The sequence below is a fragment of the Protobothrops mucrosquamatus genome, unplaced genomic scaffold (assembly GCF_001527695.2).
Source record: "Protobothrops mucrosquamatus isolate PMUCROS unplaced genomic scaffold, P.Mucros_1.0 scaffold48, whole genome shotgun sequence".
In the NCBI taxonomy this organism is placed as follows: Eukaryota; Metazoa; Chordata; class Lepidosauria; order Squamata; family Viperidae; genus Protobothrops; species Protobothrops mucrosquamatus.
In genome coordinates, this window is record NW_015386430.1 from 725,851 (window position 1) to 743,394 (window position 17,544).

At 37.0% G+C, this 17,544-nt stretch overlaps 1 protein-coding gene across 1 annotated transcript in view; it reads left to right on the plus strand.

The window, feature by feature from the left end:
• The first annotated feature begins 15,349 nt into the window (after positions 1-15,349).
• LOC107283778 (integrin alpha-9) overlaps positions 15,350-17,544 on the plus strand; it is a 68,049-nt gene continuing 65,854 nt past the window's right edge. The window contains exon 1 of the mRNA XM_029283294.1: positions 15,350-15,741. Within this exon, the coding sequence (XP_029139127.1) occupies positions 15,563-15,741 (179 nt within the window). The 5' untranslated portion in view covers positions 15,350-15,562. The remainder of the gene's footprint in view (positions 15,742-17,544) is intronic.

Below are 17,544 nucleotides of genomic sequence, written 5' to 3' on the forward strand. Positions count from 1 at the left end.
TAACCTTATGTATATTTCCAATTTTTGTTTCTATTGTCTATCCAAATATACCAATTTTCCCAAACCGCATAAAATTCCGAATCATCTTTTTCTTTTAATTCTAAAGTGAGTTTGTCCATCTCGGCACATTCATAAATTTTCTGAATAATCAACCCCTCTGGTGGTATATTACGTTCCTTACAATATTGCGTGAATGCAATTCTTGCCGCAGTTAGTATATGTAAAATCAGATATCTTATTTTCTTATCAAATTTCTTTTTAAGTATTCCCAGGAGAAATGTTTCCGGATTTAATTCGATTTGACATTTTGTTAAGTTTTGTAGCCACCCTTGTATTTTAATCCAATATTTTTTCGCTTCAGGGCATAGCCACCAAGCATGAAAGAAGGTACCTTGACGATAATTACATTTCCAACAATTTGGGCTTTGGTTCGGATACATTTTGGCTAATCTTGCAGGGGCTAGGTGCCAACGATATAGCATTTTATATTGATTTTCCTTATATGCATTTTGTGATTTTGTGATTTTTATTCCAAATTCTTTCCCAATCTTCTAATTCTATATTGTGCCCTATGTTTTTTGCCTATGCAATCATTGGTTCTTTCACTATCTCCTCTACTCTATCAAATTCTAATAAATAGTTATATATTTTGGATATTAATTTTCCTTCAGGGCCTATCAATAATTTGTCTAATTGTTTTAATTCCATGTCAATTCCATAATCTTCCACATCCTTCTTATATCTAGATTGCAATTGTAAGTATGGCCACCAATCAATAGTTATTCCCTGTTCTTTTAGTAACTGACTATTTTTAAGCTTCCCCTGTTTGTCTAAAATTTTCAAATATCTGGGCATTTTGCTTATATCCAACGTGTTAGGGTGGACCATTGCCTCCAGCTACCTTTTCTATATACCTAAAATTAAAATCTATACTAGAATCTAGCATTCTGTTGCTTTTCTGTACTTATTGAACTTGCAATAAGAAGCAAGTTATGTGATTACCTACAGCCAAGGAGACTTCAGATCTTGTATTCCAATGATTCCCGTGATAGTTTTCCTTTTTCAAATTAAATTCAGGTTCTATTACCCTAGTATGATTTAAATAATATGCACTACTCCAATTTTGTATGGGCTTCTACTGTGGTTTGGGACACAGTGCACATTTGTGTGCTAAATAAAACCCTAAATGAATGTATTGATAAATGGGATGAAATAAAATTTACATTATTTAGTCTTGGTATAAGGATCCATGTCTGGTACTTCAGTACATTCTGCTGTGGCTCCTTATGATTCAGCTGGTTCTTCTATGAATCAGTACTTGAACAATTTTGTGGCTGGCTATATGCATATTTGGCTGAAGAGAAGAAAAGGACAATAAATCCCCAATCTATGAACAAGAACATCTGCATTTCCATAGCCCTTAAACTGTGCTGAATGAAGAGTTACAATCTTTCAGTGAGGCTGCAAATCCTTAAATAGAATACATTAAAAAAGCAGGTGTGATTTATGGTTGAGTTGGAATGTAGAGAAATGCTTCTGAAAGCATTAGAAAAATTTAAAAGGAAAAGGAGATATCCTTTAAATGTTTACCTCTGTTTTATTTAACATTTGACTTTGCTTTGAACTTGAGAAGAAAAATATTTGGAAATTGTAATTAATTGAAACCTAATAAGGGAGCAACTACTCAAAGACAGATAACTGAAGTTCCAATATTTAAATACCACAATATGGCCTGTTCAATCAAAGCAGCTGATTCTGCTAAGTGAAATGAAAACATATTGGAGTATACTGCTAGGTTGATGGCATTACATACCAGTATTAATCTATGTTTGATTTATACCCATAGTATATCACGGTGCTGTCAACTCTACAAATGAGCATGGCTGCAGCCATTTTCCTTCTCATTCTAGGTTGCCACATAGAACGGAGGGAGGGGGTTGCCCAAGTGCTTTGCTAGTCAAAATAATCTTTTGTCCCGTGGGAACCAAGATCATTGGCTATTCCCGAGACTAGGGACTGAGCTTTGCATAAAAAGCCCGCCAAATAATCATATTGGGGAACATAGTTGCTTGCATAGCTTTTGTGGGGTGGGACATTTAACTTTGTATTGGGAAATTGTTATTTGTGTATCCAGACTTGGTTTCACTCTTGACCGTGCCAATGCTTTGTAACTAATAAACATGTTCTTTGAGGAATTTGCAAACCTTGAAGTTCAGATTTATTCATCTCGGTCTGTCGGAATCTTGACATTAAATCAAGTGCTCCATGATCTTTTATACGTGGTTTTTGGTTTATCTTGATGACATCCTTATTTACACCGAAACAATGGAAGAACACATCAAATTGGTCCATGAGGTGTTAAAGAGACTGTTAAAAGCTGAACTGTATGCAAAGCTGTCAAAATGAATTTCACCAGACATGCCTTGATTATCTGGGGTATCAGATTTCAAATGAGGGGTTAGAGATGGATCCCACCAAAGTAAAAGCTGTGCTAGAATGGCAACCCCCAGGCACCTGTAAGCTTCAAAGCTTTCTGGTTTTTGCCAACTTTTACTGTCAATTTATTCCTTTTTTCACAAAGATAGCCATGCCAATCACTGATTTACTCAAAACAGGAAAAGGAGATGGAAAACCCCAACCTTGTCAGCCATTGCAATGGTCGTTAGAGTGCCAAGCTGTATTCGAGAAAATAATAATAATAATAATAATAATAATAATAATAATAATAACAATAATAATAATAATAATAATAAAATTGGAAGGGACCTTGGAGGCCACCAAGTCAACCCCCTGCCCGGGCAGGAAACCCAAGGAGACTCTTTGTAACTGAACCAATCCTTATGCACCCTGACCCTCAACAACAATTCATCATTCAAGCTGATGTGAGTGAGGTGGCCGTGGATGCCGTTCTCTTTCAAAGAAACCACAGGGGGTAATTACAACCCCGTGCTTACACTTCCCGAAAATTAACTGACACCAAGAGGAGGAGGGCAGTTTGGGAGAAAGAGGCTTTTACAGTTTGTTGGGCATTGCTGACATGGCGTCATTTCTTGGAAGGGGGGGAAATATCTTTTGAGGTGTGGACTAATCACAAAAATTTGGACGCTGTAAAAAAAACCCCACAAATTGTCCCTGAAACAAGTTTGGTGGGCTCAGTATTTCAACTATTTTAATTTCACCTTAAAGTATTTTCCAGAGGGTAAGAATTTTTTGACTGACATCTTATTTAGAATGCCCCAATTCAAGAGAGATCGAGAGGAAGTAATTAACTCCATTATTTCTCTGCTACAATCCGCTTCTCAAATAATAATCAGATCGCAAACACAGAGATTACCTGCTGGTCCTGATGACTGCTTACTGAAGGAACTAAAGAAGTTAAGAGACTGATGCCTGGTTCAAAGACAACAAATCTCTTTTAACTCTAAGTGGGGAGGACTAGCCTGGAAGAGCTCTAAATTATACCTCCCAGATGGCCTCAGACTCCAAGCACTTCAGCAGCGGTGTGATGCTAAGCAGGCAAGTCACTTTGGATTTTTGAAGATATTGCATCTGGTGTGGAGGCAATTCTGGTGGCCAGGAATGAAAAAAGACATTGAGAGTTATGTTAAGAGTTGTGCCACCTGTGCTGCCATGAAGAGACATCCTGGAAAACCACCAGGATTGCTGCAACAAGTTGCTGATTCTTCCCAGCCTTGGGAGGAAATAGCCATGGATTTTATAGTGGAGTTGCCTGAGAGCAAGGGAAACACTGTAATATAGATTGTGATTGATCTATTTTCCAAACAAGTGCATTTCATCACTTGCTCAGGACTTCCCACTGCGCAGAAGCTAACCAAGCTGTTTTTGAAACACATATATCGACTCCTTGGAGCCCCAAAATGGATTATTTCTGATGGGTCCAGTTTACTGCAAAGTTCTGGAGGGAGTTGATTAAACTGATTGGGTCCACCCAGGGGCTTTCATCGGCTTTTCATCTGAGTACTAATGGAGCTGCTGAAAAAGAACTGTATCTCAGGTGTTAGGTAAATTACCAACAGACTAATTGGGCTGATCTGCCTTTCTCAGAGGTAGCCTACAATAATACTGTGTATAGTAGCACTGGACTCACCCCATTTAAAATAGTAATGGGTCGATATTTTGTGCCTATGTCTGAGTACCCCCAGGAGGCTCCTACTTCCCAGACTTTGGATCAATGGGTGACATCCTTCCAGGGGGGTTGGGTGAATACGAAGAAAACATTGACCAAGGCCATCAAGGTTTACAAGGACCAAGCAGATAAACAATGCTCCCCTCAGAAACCTTTTTCATGTTGTACAATTGGTTTATCTTTCAACAAAGTATTTAAGGTTAAAGTTACTCAGCAGAAAATTGGGGCCAAAGTTCCTTGGTCTCTTTCCCATCACTAAGACCATAAACCCTGTTACAGTGGATTTGGAACTTCCGAGATTGTTGGGAAAAGTTCACCCTGCATTTCATTGTAGTCTAATGATACCTGTGTCAGAATCCTCTTTGAGACCTATCCCAAAGAAGCCGCCGGGTCTAGTAGTGGTTGAGGAGGAGACCCATTATATAATAAAACAAATTCTTGATTCTAGGCTGTACAAGGAAAAGTTACAGTACTTCGTTCAGTGGAAAGGCTGCCCCCTGTCAGAAGCTACATGGGTGAAATGTACCAATATGAAAGCAGATAGAAGTTCTACGATAAATATCCTCACAAGCCTCAAGGAAGTACTTAACCTGCTTTTTGTTTCCCCTATAGGAGACTTTCTTTTTGAAAGGGGCCGACTGTCAACTCTAGAAATGAGCATGGCTGCAGCCATTTTCCTTCTCATTCTAGGTTGCCACATAGGGGGCATTGTCCAGGTGCTTCGCTAATCAAAATAATCGTTTGTCCCATGGGAACCAAGGTCTTCGGCTGCTCCCGAGACTAGGAACTGGGTGTTGCATAAAAAGCCCCCCAAATAATCATATTGGGGGATATAGTTGCTTGCATAGCTTTTGTGGGTGGATCATTTAACTTTTTGTTGGGAAATTGTTACTTGTGTATCCAGATTTGGTTTCACTCTTGACCATGCCAATACTTTGTAACTAATAAACATGCTCTTTGAGGAATTTACAAGCCTCGGAGTTCTGCTTTACTCATCTCTGTCTGTCGGAATCTTGACAGGTGTTATCTCTGTATATTGAAATTATTTACAATTAAGCTAATTAAAGGGGTTAGACCCAACATATTAATTTATTTCTGCCTACATTTATCTCATCCTTGAATAATCAAAGCTTATACAGATTGTGCACCATGATGGTCTTTGTGGACTAGGATACCCTTCTAATGTGGCTCATGCTGGCCTCATCTTGTGACTAGATACTACAACACACTTTACATGAAACTACTTGTGAAAATGACACAGAGGCTTAAATTGCTTCAAAATGTAGCACTTTACTAAGCTAGGATCTTTAGGTTACATATCTACTGTTTCAGGTAGAGTATGATCTCATCTAGAATCAATAGGGGAACCATGATCAAATCAGATTTCTCAAGGTAAAAGAACTTTACCTTACAGGAATTTAATTTGAGCTTGCTTTGATTCATCTAATTCTCCTCTTCCTCTAGACAGTCAGAATCTCTGCATCATCCTCAGCTAGCCTGGGAAGGTGATATCAAATTGAGTATCATCAGAGTATTGATAGTAGGTCATCTGAAATTGACAGATAACTTCTCCCAGCAATTTTCTATGGATGTTGAACACAATGTGAGAAAGTCCTGAGTGCCCTGAGAAGTGAGAAGCTCTAGCCTTCTCTCATGTATACTGATGGGAAACATCTGCCTAGGAAGGAATAAAACTACTATAAAATGGTGCCTGCCACCTCAAACCTTCCAGAAAGATACCATAATTAGTGGTACTGAATCTACAGAAAGATCTACTAGTGGGACATTCTCGTTCAATCAGGTACTGACGATGGTTATCAATGAGAGTAATGAGTATTTGTTTTCATCTCTTTTGCATTCCTAGATTTGAATCCTAACTAAAAAAATACTTTAGATAATCTGTTATTCTGGGATCCTCTGTAGCTGAAGCAATATCCCCTTTTTTATTTTTTCCCTTCAAAAAGAGAATATTGAAGATTGGAAAGAAGGTTTCTAATATGGTTGGGTTGAGAAATGCTCCATTCAGAAGCGTCCCCTCCAAGATAGATTATATATCTCTGTCCCTCAAAGAAGTATTGATCACTTCTTGAATCCAGAAACCAGAAAGGGCATGAATCAAATCTATATATTGTGGAGTTTATACTCTAGAGAGCCATATTTATTTCTCCAGCCTCTAAAAGTTCAGACGAATCCCTTAATACATAGAAACATATGTAGAAATCCAATATACACTGAAAATAATGTACAATACTTTATGTTTTGTTAAGATCTAAAGAAGCTCTGTTCCATTAATTTTTATTCTGTGAATATGCAATACATGTGCCTGTATGGTCTGGATATATGATATTTTATATTCTTGATATATGATATATGATATTTTTAAAAGGTTTGTATAATAGCATTACTACAACACATGGCTAAGAAATCCCAGTCTCATACCATAAAGGACTTTATGATCATCAGTCTTAACTGGATATGGAAACAAACTAGCAACCAATGCAGCCTAGAGAGGAGAGGTGTGACATGTCAAAACAGTGTCCTAATTCAAGCTGAAATTGTGCAGGAACAAATTAGAATGAAATCCAGACACACTGTGTAGAAAGGAAACTGATGGTAATTAGTAATCAGTACATACCTGCCATTAGTTAAAGTGATCAAGCCCATATATGATTCAGTTGTTCTAAGTAGGATTTTTCTGATATTTACTCAGTTGCTTCTTACAGCAAAAAGCCATGAGTTTACAAAGCATTAAAAGGGTCTCATTGTTGGAAAGTATCAGTCAAGAAAAGGATACAAATTTTTTCCCATAGCATTGGATATATCATGGAACACAGTGAAGATAGTCATCAACAAGTGGAAAAAATATGGCACAACAATGATATTACCAAGAACTTGATATCCCTCCAAAATTGATGAAAAAACAAGAAGAAAACTGATTCAAGAGGCTGCCAAGATGCTTACAAGCAACATTAAAGGAGCTGCAGGAATTTCTGGTTGCGTACTACATGTACAACAATCTTTTTTCTTCATGTGTCTGGATTGTGGGATAGGGTAAAAATGAAGCCTTTTCTTACCAAGAAAAAATTCAAGTGTGGCTAGATTTTGCATAAACTTACATCCAATCTGACAAAAGCTTATGGGAAAATGTGTTATGGTCTGGTGAAATGAAATATGAAATTTTTGAACATTATTCCAAAAAGTATATTTGGCACAAAAATGAACACAGTGCATCACCAAATGTACACCATATGCACAGTGAAACATATAGAATAGAATAGAATAGAATAGAATAGAATAGAATAGAATAATCAAAGTTGGAAGGGACCTTGGAGGTCTTCTAGTCCAATTCCCTGCTTAGGCAGGAAACCATTTCAGACAAATGGTTGTCCAATCTCTTCTTAAATACTTCCAGTGTTGGAGCATTCACAGCTTCTGGAAGCAAGTTGATTCACTGACTGTTCTGTCAGGAATTTTTTTCGTAGTTCTAGGTTGCTTCTCTCCTTGATTAGTGAATATCACTTCCTTACACAGTGTAAAGTGGTATAACACTTCATGTGATCTTGATTCTATACCTCTATTAATCCAGCCTAGAACTATGTTAGCTTTTTTGGCAGCTGCAGCATACTGCTGGCTCATATTTAAATGATGGTTCACTAGGACTCCAAGATCCCTCTCACAGTTAATACTATTGAGCGAAGTACCACCTATACTGTACCTGTGCATTTGGTTTTTCTTGCCTAAATGTAGAACCTTACTTTTTTCACCATTGAATTTCATTTTGTTAGATAGCGCCCAATGTTCAAGTCTGTCAAGGTCCTTCTGAGCCTTAAGCCTATCTTCTGGAGTGTTGGCTATTCCTGCCAGCTTGGTGTCATATGCAAATTTGATTAGTTCCCCATCCATCCTCTCATCCAAACTACTGATGAAGATGTTGAAGAGCACTGGGCCTAAAACAGAGCCTTGGGATTACCCCACTGTATACTTTCCTCCATGTAGATGCAGTTCCATTGAGGTCTACACATTGAGTGTAGTTGGTCAGCCAGTTACAAATCCATCTGGTGTTAATGCTGTCTAACCCACATTTTTCTCTCTTATCTAGTAGTAGATTGTGGTCTATTTTATCAAATGCTTACTGAGGTCCAAGTAAATGATATCCACAGCATTCCTCTGGTCCACTAATTTTGTCACCTGATCAAAGAATGCAATAAGATTTGGCTGGTGTGATCTGTTTTTGACAAACCCATGTTGGCTTTTGGCTATGACTTTGTTTGCCTCTAGGTGTCCACTGATTTGTTGCTTGATTATCTTTTCCAGAATCTCAGGTATTGAGGTCAGGCTGATAGGTCTGTAGTTTCCTGGATCTATTTTTTTCCCTGTTTTGAAGATGGGAACTACATCAGCTCTTTTCCAGTCCTTTGGTAGTTCCTAGTGCTCCGGATCTTTGAAAGATATAGTTCAGTGGTTCTGAGATCACATCTGCCAGTTCCTTGAGAACCTTGGGGTGTAGCCCATCTGTCCTGGTGTTTTGAACTCGTCTAGAGTGGACAGGTGCTCACTTACCATTGTCTTGCCTATCTTAACTTGTGTTTCTAATCTGTTTTTTATGGTTCTCTTTTTGATATTTTGGACTGTTTTTTCCCTTTGTGTAAAGACAGATGCAAAAAACAAGTTGAGTAGTTCTGCTTTCTCCCTGTTGCCTGTCACCTTGCCACTTTCTCCCACTAATGGACAAATCATTTCCTTGACTTTTTTCTTATTTTTACAAGTTGAAATCTTTTTGTTTGTTTGTTATTTTTGACATTTGTTGCAAGCCTTAGTTCGTTTTGAGCCTTAGCTTTCCTCACTTAATGTTTGCAGGATCTTTGCAGAATATTTGCTGATATTCTGCCTTAGTTATGTGCCCCTCTTTCCACTTTTTATACTTGTCCCTTTTGTCTTTCAATTTATCAGAGATTTCTTTATGCAGCCATGCTGGTTTATTTTGAGAGCTGTTATTTTTCTTCTTCATTGGTATTGTGCTAGACTTGGCTTTTATAATCTCACTTTTCAAAATTTCACAAGCTTCTTGAGTTGTCTTCCCCTTGAGGATTCTTATCCATGGAATCCTTCCCAAGCTCTAAGTTTATTGAAATTAGCTCTCTTAAAGTCCAAGATTCAAGTTTGACTATGTTCTATTGCTTGTGCTTGCATAATGTTGAATTACAATATTGCATGAAGAGGGCTGTGCACAGGAGATGCTCTCATAATCACACAGATTTGGGGCACTTTTGCAAGGAGGGTGGGCAAAGATTCCCAAGGCATGCTGATAGACTCCTACCCCAAAAGACTGAATGCTGTTATAAAGGTGCTTCAAGAAAGTGTTAGTTTGAGAGAGTATACACTTATTTAGCCACATTTTCCTAGTTTTTTATTATTATTTTCTCCCTAAAAGTTTCAGTTTGTTTTTCAGTTGAATTGTACAGCTTATATGATATATTAAGGGAGAAATGACTTATCTTGGTCTGATTATTTTACATCTCAAAACTTGGGATTTTAACGAGGGTATGTAGATTCTGTATCCACTGGAGATGTCTTTTCATATTGTTTTATGTTTTATTGTTTTATTCGAGCTGTGCATGTATCAGTTCCCATTTTCTTTAATTTGTTTGGAAAGCTTTGTTTGCTTTAGTCAGTGTTTGGGGATTTAATTTGAAAACCTCAGTCCTTCCTGATGCAAAGTCTTTGGCATAGGCACATTCTTAATGGATTGTATTGTTGTCTATGGAATTTGTCAAATCACTTTATATTGATTTTTCTTCTAAATGGAATTATTTCATAGTTTGGGGAGTAATGAATTCATTCACTTTTGTCAAACTGCAGATACAATATGCATGGCAGTAAAAAATTCTTAATCAAAAGTGTGTGATTTTTTTTCTATTTCTTTTAGCAACATTTGTTTTGTATATTTAATTTTTTAAAAAAAATATTTGGGCAGAGTTGCTAAATGACTGTGAATGTAATAGGGTAGAATAGCAGAATAGAAATAAAGAAATGTACAGTGTTCCTGGCCATGACTACAGACTTTCTGTATAGGAGACTGTAGCCTTGGTTCTCGATCTTTGTAATTTAAAAGATCTCAGGATCCAAAGTAGCTTTAGTTGCTCCATTACTATTTCATATGACATTTTATAGAAGCTGACAAGTGATGACATGATCTGAAGAATAAAATAAAATTTTTTGAAAAGATTATGACTACATTAAGAGGCCTTATATAATGTCCTGTTCCTGTGTGGTCTGCTCAGTAGCTGAAATTTGGCAACAATTTTTCAGAATCTAAACAGAGATCTTTCCTCTCAGCAGATGCCTAACTGGATGTTTTGGGATATCTACTATTTTTAAGTGTGTATTATTTAATTGCTCTGCAAGCCACATGAAGTTTTCCAAAAATCTGTAACCTCAAATCTAATGAGTTCCACTCTGAATTGTCAACGGGAAAAGAATGTGGGAGGGAGACTCCAAAATATCTCAACCAGTTAGCAACTGGTTAGCTAACTTTCCACTCATTGTTTATGCAGCAATGGATATTTTATCATAACATCAGACCAATTGATGACAAACATAGAACGGGTTGACTACAGAATATGTTTTTAAAATAAAGCTTTTAAAATTCAATTGTACTTATATTTTGCCCAAAATGGTATAGGGGGTTGGATTAGATGACCTCCAAGGTCCCTTCCAACATCAATCATCATCATCATCATCATCATCATCATCATCATCATCATCATCATCATCATCATCATCATTATTATTATTATTATTATTATTATTATTATTATTATTATTATCTGAGAGCTCTACAGCAAAAGTGGAAGAAGATAAACAATGTTTTGTCCCTGGTTCTGTATTAAAAGATGAAGAGCCTATACCAGAGGTTCCCAACCTTTTGGGCACCAGGAATTAACCAATATATATCATTCATTTTACGAATAACAATAATTAATATACTATTAAAATATATTACTAATTGAATATAATTACTTATAAATACTGATATAGTGCTTATTAATTATAATTACTTATAGGTAAAATCGGAAATATTAAAGTATTCACAACAATCAAATAACATAAAAGTTGAATAGAAAGTATCATTTATCCTATTTAGTTTCATAACCTTTTCCCATTCTGCCATATTGCTAACCATTGATAGAATTTTTCCCATGTTTTAAAATAAATTATGTCTTCTTTCTCCTTAATTTCTAAGGTTAATCTATCCATTTCTGCACATTCCAATATTTTTGTGATAATAATCTGATCAGGTGGTAGCTTTTCATTTTTCCAAAATTGGGCAAATATTATTCTTGCAGCTGTTAATACATGTAATATTAGGTATTCATTCTCTTTTCCATAGTTAGATCCTAGTATTCCTAGTAGAAACAGTTCGGGTTTAAATTCTATCTGCATTTTAGTCATCTTTTCTAACCATATATGAATCTTAAACCAATATTTCTTTGCATTAGGGCATATCCACCAGACATGATAATAAGTCCCTGGTTTTTGTTTACATTTCCAACAAGTATTTGATACATTTTTAAACATTTTCTCTAATCTAACTGGTGTCATATGCCATCTATAAAACATTTTATATAAATTCTCCTTATATGCAGCTGCGTTTGTAAGTTTGATATTTCGATCCCAATGTTTTTGTCAATCTTCTAAATCTATAGAATATCCAAAATTCTTTGCCCATACTATCATTGTTTCTTTTACTTGTTCTTCTTCCATCTTCCATCTTAACAAAAATTTATAAAGTTTTTTAATCAAGTTTTCGTCTGTTTTTAGCAGTATTTTATCTAATGGTGTCTGTTCTTTGTAAAATCCCGTAGATTTTGCGTCTTTTTCATATCTTGTCTGAATTTGCAAATAAGACCACCATGTTAAGTCAATACCATGTTGCTGAAGAACTTGTCTGTCTTTAAGTTTTCCATCTTTGTCCAAAATATCTTTATAGATAACAAGTTTGTCATAATTAATTAAATTTGGATAAGCAAAAGCTTCCATTGTCGAAAGCCACTCAGGTATTTTCATGTAGATTTTATGTTTAATTCTTTCCCACTCTGAAAGCAATACATTCCTTATGGCGTGATTTTTTATGTACTTTATTTTTCTCATACCACAAAAACGCATGCCAACTCAATTGCAAATCATGTCCCTCTAGATAAAGGCGTTTATTTCTCAGTGTGATCCATTCTTTAAGCCAAAGAAAAATGGCTGCCTGGTAATAAAGTCTCCAGTCCGGGAGCCCAAAGCCCCCTCCGTCTTTGGAATCTTGTAATAATTTAATTTTAATTCTTGCTTTTTTTCCTTGCCATATAAATCTCATAGTGGCATTTAATTCATCAAAACATTTCTGACTCAATTTAACAGTGACCGTTTGAAATAGAAAAATTAGCTTAGGTAAGATGTTCATCTTGACGGTCACTATCCTTCCTAGCAATGATAGTTGAAGATTTTTCCATTTCTCCAAATCCGCTTTTATTTGTTTTAGTAGTCTCTTATAGTTGTCCTCTTTTACCGTTGTATATTTTGATGTTAAATGGATACCTAAATATTTAACTTTTTTAGTTATTTGAAGATTTGTGTTTTTAGCAAGTTGGATTTTTTGATTGTCTGTTAAGTTTTTTGTTAATACTTTAGTCTTTTCTCTGTTTATTTTTAGCCCCGCCACTTCTCCAAATTTCTCTATTTTCTGCAGAAGTTTAGTGGCTGTTTCCAGTGGCTCCTCCAAAATAAAAACCAAGTCATCTGCGAAAGCCTGTAATTTATATTTCCGGTCTTTTATCTGAGGAGAGTAACTCTTGATGAGTTAAGATAGATGGGCCGATTGATGGACCAGTAACGGGCACAGAGCACCACTTTGACTCAGAAACCAGCAAGCTGTGGGTGGGGTACTGGCATGGACTGGTATTATTAAAGATGAGCTAGTTGGACCTTTTCAGATTGAAGATAGACTCAAAAATCAACTTCCAAACCTACTGCCAGTTTTTAGAAGACACTTTCTTCAAAATGTGGTAAAGGAAAAAGTGCATCTTTCAAGAAGACCATGATTTTTATATAGGACAATGTTCCATGGCAGTACTCCACTGTATGGCTAACCAGTAAAGACCTTAAAGATGAAAGAATAATGATATGGCCCCCTTCTTCATTTGACCTAAACCCTATTGAGAATTTATGGGTCCTTCTTGAAGGAAAACAGTACACCTCTCTGAACAGTGTCGGGGAGGCTGTGGTTGCTGCTGCACAAAACACTGATCGCCAAACAGATCAAGAAACTGATAGACTCCATGAATGGAAGGCTTATGGCTGTTATTGAAAAGAAGGGTGGCTATATTGGTCACTGATTTTTTTTGTTGAAATGTCAGAAATGTTTATTTGTACATTTTGAGTTGTTTGTTTATTTTCACTTTAACAGATGCAAATAAACAAGTGAGATGGGTGAATTTTTGTTTTTCATTTAGATGCATACTAATTTTGCACACTAACAGTTGCCCAATAATTGTGCACATATAGATATTCTCCTAAGAAAGCCAAAACCTCACTTTTATTTTCTTAAATATTCGGGTTTGGGGTTTATTAACATTTTGGATTGACCGAGAGCACTGTAGTTGTTCAATAAGAAAAGTAATCCTCCAAAATACAACAGTGACTAATAATTGTGCCCACACTGTAGTTCCTTCAACAGGATTCATCTGATCTAGATTAAAGGCCTTCTGAAAACATTTTATTTTAAAATATCTCCTTTAGCTTCATGTATTTATTGTTCTTCTTTATTAAAATATAAACTGCAAATGTGTGTGTAAACTTCCAGTTAAATTTCAAATGCTAAAGGAAGGTGAGAGGAGAGAGTGCTTTCCCTACAATATATAATCTTTTGTTCTGACTAAGACTACTACTATTACTAACCAGTCCATAAAATAAGGCTGCATCTTATTTTATTTTTAAGGGTGTCAATACATTCTGGACTCTGCCAAATCTTCCATGTATATATTTATGTTTATGTATATGTTTTATTGAAAGATTTCTAAGATTCTTGAGTGGTTGTAGGATAATAAGCAAAGAAGTCACTAATAAAGAACCCTTAGAGCAGCTTGACAGATTTAAGAGAACTTATGGTCCAGAATGCAAAATATTTTAAAAAATCACTAAATACAAAACAATGGCAAAAAAATAATAATTTTGCTGCTTAAAGTTGGCTGGCCTATGAATCCCAGTGCTGTTTTTTCATTACTATCTGGGGCCATTCCAACTGTGTATAACCAAAGTCTATAAAATCAAACAGTTTAAAAGCTTAAGACAAAATAGTCTATTTCAGCAGCTTCTTTATCTATGCTTTTGTGAGTAATTCTCGCTTAGCTACAGTAATTGGTACTGGAATTTCCATCATTAAGCAATGTGGTTGTAAAATATGTCATACAAGTTTTCTGCATAACAATGGCAGGCTATTACTGTCATTGAGGACATGGGTTGTTAAGTGAGGATTTCATGTGACTCACTACTAACTTCCTGCAGGCTTCCAATTTGCTTGTGGGAAGCCAGCAGGAAAAGTATCAAATCATGAACACGTGACCATGAGGTATTGCAACAGCAAAAAAGAAATATAATTTTATTGGACATTTTTTGCTTCATTCTTGTAGCAGCAAGGGAATATTTGGCAATACCATGGATAATAGTGGGTTTATGGTCTGCTAAAAAATAGGAAATATACATTCCTCCCATCATTCAGTCCTACCGTAGTTAACTAAGTTATGGTTTGTTAAACCCAACTGCCTTCATCTGCACAACCGAGTGCCTTTGTATAACGTATTGCGCTGTATATTCTCCAAATCCTTTGTACACCGCCGTGTGGTTACGCGAGTACAGCCACGCAGTGTGGAATTTAAAACTTCATCCGCAACCGGCCAAGAAAAGCGGAATGCCGACGCTCCAGGAGGAGTTACCTTACTCAGCCTCTTAGGCCGGGCGCCAGAGGGCGCCACGGCTACGGCGTTTTGTTGGACGGCTGCGTCTCAGAGCAGGAGGACGGTGGCCCCACGCGACCTGGGTTGGGGTTGGCGTGAAGTAGCGCTCTGGATTCAGAAGGAGCCTAAACTCTCGCTAGCTGCGCTTTTCGCTGCTACTCGAGACGACGGGGACTCGGAGACTTTGGCTTAATCGCTCCCCCTCCCTTTTTTATTGTTTGTGACGAAGAGCTGTTTGAATGCTACAAGCTGCTGCTGCGGCGACGTTTTGTTCTCTGCTGCCTACCCTGCCTTCTCAAAGCCGAAGGGAAGGCGGCAGGCAGGCGGCCACGCAAACTTTCCGCTTCTCCAAAGCCAACAACCGCCCGAAAGGGCTTTTCTTAGTCGGCGTGCGAAGGCGCTCTTTGAAACCTAGAGAATGGCTGGATTTCCCTGGGAGGGCAAGCGGGGTGGATTTAAAGTCCTAGTCGCGACGCTCTCCGTGGCCTTGGTTTATTCCTATAACATCGATCTGGATCATCCCGTGATTTATCAAGGACCCAATAACTCTTTCTTCGGATACTCGGTGCTAGAGCATTACTACGACAATACCCGATGGTGAGTATCAGATCATTTCCAAGAGAGAGAGAGAGAGATGAACACGCCTTTTCCGTATTCAGCCTTTCTGTGAATTTGCCGAATTTATATATCTTAACCCTTCCTCCCCCCCTTCTTGTAAAAGAAAAAGGCTAAAAAGTTCGTTTTAAATATAATCTTCCGATGAGCCAACTCCACTTTTACGAACCAGTTGCTTCCATGAAAGCCCTGGTTAGAACCGATCTAGACATGCGCAAAGACGAACCGGTGTTTCCTCGACTCTTTCAGCTACAAACTATCCAACTTTGTTTTGATTACTTTTTGATAGTCCAGAATGTTATGCAATGCCAGTAAGTAAATAAAGGGCTAGTTAAGCACAGCTGTCTAAGAATCCAGGCTTATGCTGCTAAGTTGCCTGCAAATCCAGCACCCTGAGCTATTCTCTTTCTTGCTTTTCATTAAAGACAATTTTGGGGATAGCAACTAGACAGAAGGTGTGGTAGAAAATATGGAGAATTACAAGGAAAGCCAGCAAAGTCTGGATTCTTTGGGAAATCTCGGGAATAAGATGAGGGAATTGTGAATATGATTGCACAATAAAAAGCTACCTTATGGTCTTGTGGACCGTTAAATTTTGCTCTCAGAAATGAGAGACTGAGCATCTCCAATAAATGGATCTTATGCAGCTTCCTTCTGAAAACTTCCAAGGAAGAACCCACAATTCCTTGGAGACATTGGTTCCTTTATCATACTGTTGTTTCTCAATTTGCCATCTTGTGCTTTAAATCTGTGGAATCAAGTCCAATCCAGGGAAGCACTATACTTTGGGCATCTGTGTTATGATTTACAATAGATATATTTAAGGAATGCTTTTAAACCAATTCCCTGTTTTACTCAGTCAAATGAGTTTCAAATTAAATTTGGGACATCTTGAGTGCTATTGATTGCATGAAGGAGAAAAAATGGTTAATATACTGTAAGAATTCTGCAGCCAGGTGGTCCTTCCTCTCATAGGCATGAGGGAATAATATTGTTTGGCTGCCTTTTAGTATCTGGAAGGGAAATGGATTGTTAGCTTCCTCTAAACATTTTTGCCCCAGTACATGCATATATGTATAAGACAGTATTCATATATTAAAGATGATGCAATTTTCTAATGAAATGACCACTGGTGGTCTTACTTTACTTTGTCTGTATGTGCATGTGTGTGCGTGCTAAGAATTGAGTGTTGGGGATAGTGTAATGTGTGAACTTCATGAGAGAGAAGATCCTTAAATTGGTTCAGGTAGATTGTGGGAATGGATAGCAATCTAATAATAAGGAACCATTTTGTGTTCTGTATTTGTGCTTTAGATGGTGTTGTGGTTCACTAAGCTCACTGAGTTACCGATTAGAGTAGATAGCCATGTTTTAGTTGAGCAGAAATGCTACACAAATTTTGCCCATGTAGTTTGTTCATAATTTGATATGTTGTGCCAATCCAGAAAACTGGGTTAATGGAGTTGATCATGGATAAATATGTCAACCAAACACATCATTTTGTGAGAAGTCTTAGCAAAAGTGAATTGAGTGAAGAAATGGGTTAGTCTCCTTATCTGTTGAGTTTTAAGAAAGTACACAGGAAATTGTTTTGATGGGAGGTTAGCAGCTAGGAGCAAACATGCTAGTAACTGAATCTGTTCGAGTCTTGCAAATATCTGGGGTTAAGAGCTAGGATATCTTTAAAACCGAAAATAGCATTTGGCAACTCAGTGTAATGTAAGAATTGAAGAGCTACTATCCTGAACCAGCCCATTAAGTCTAGCATCAGTTTCCAATCTTAAT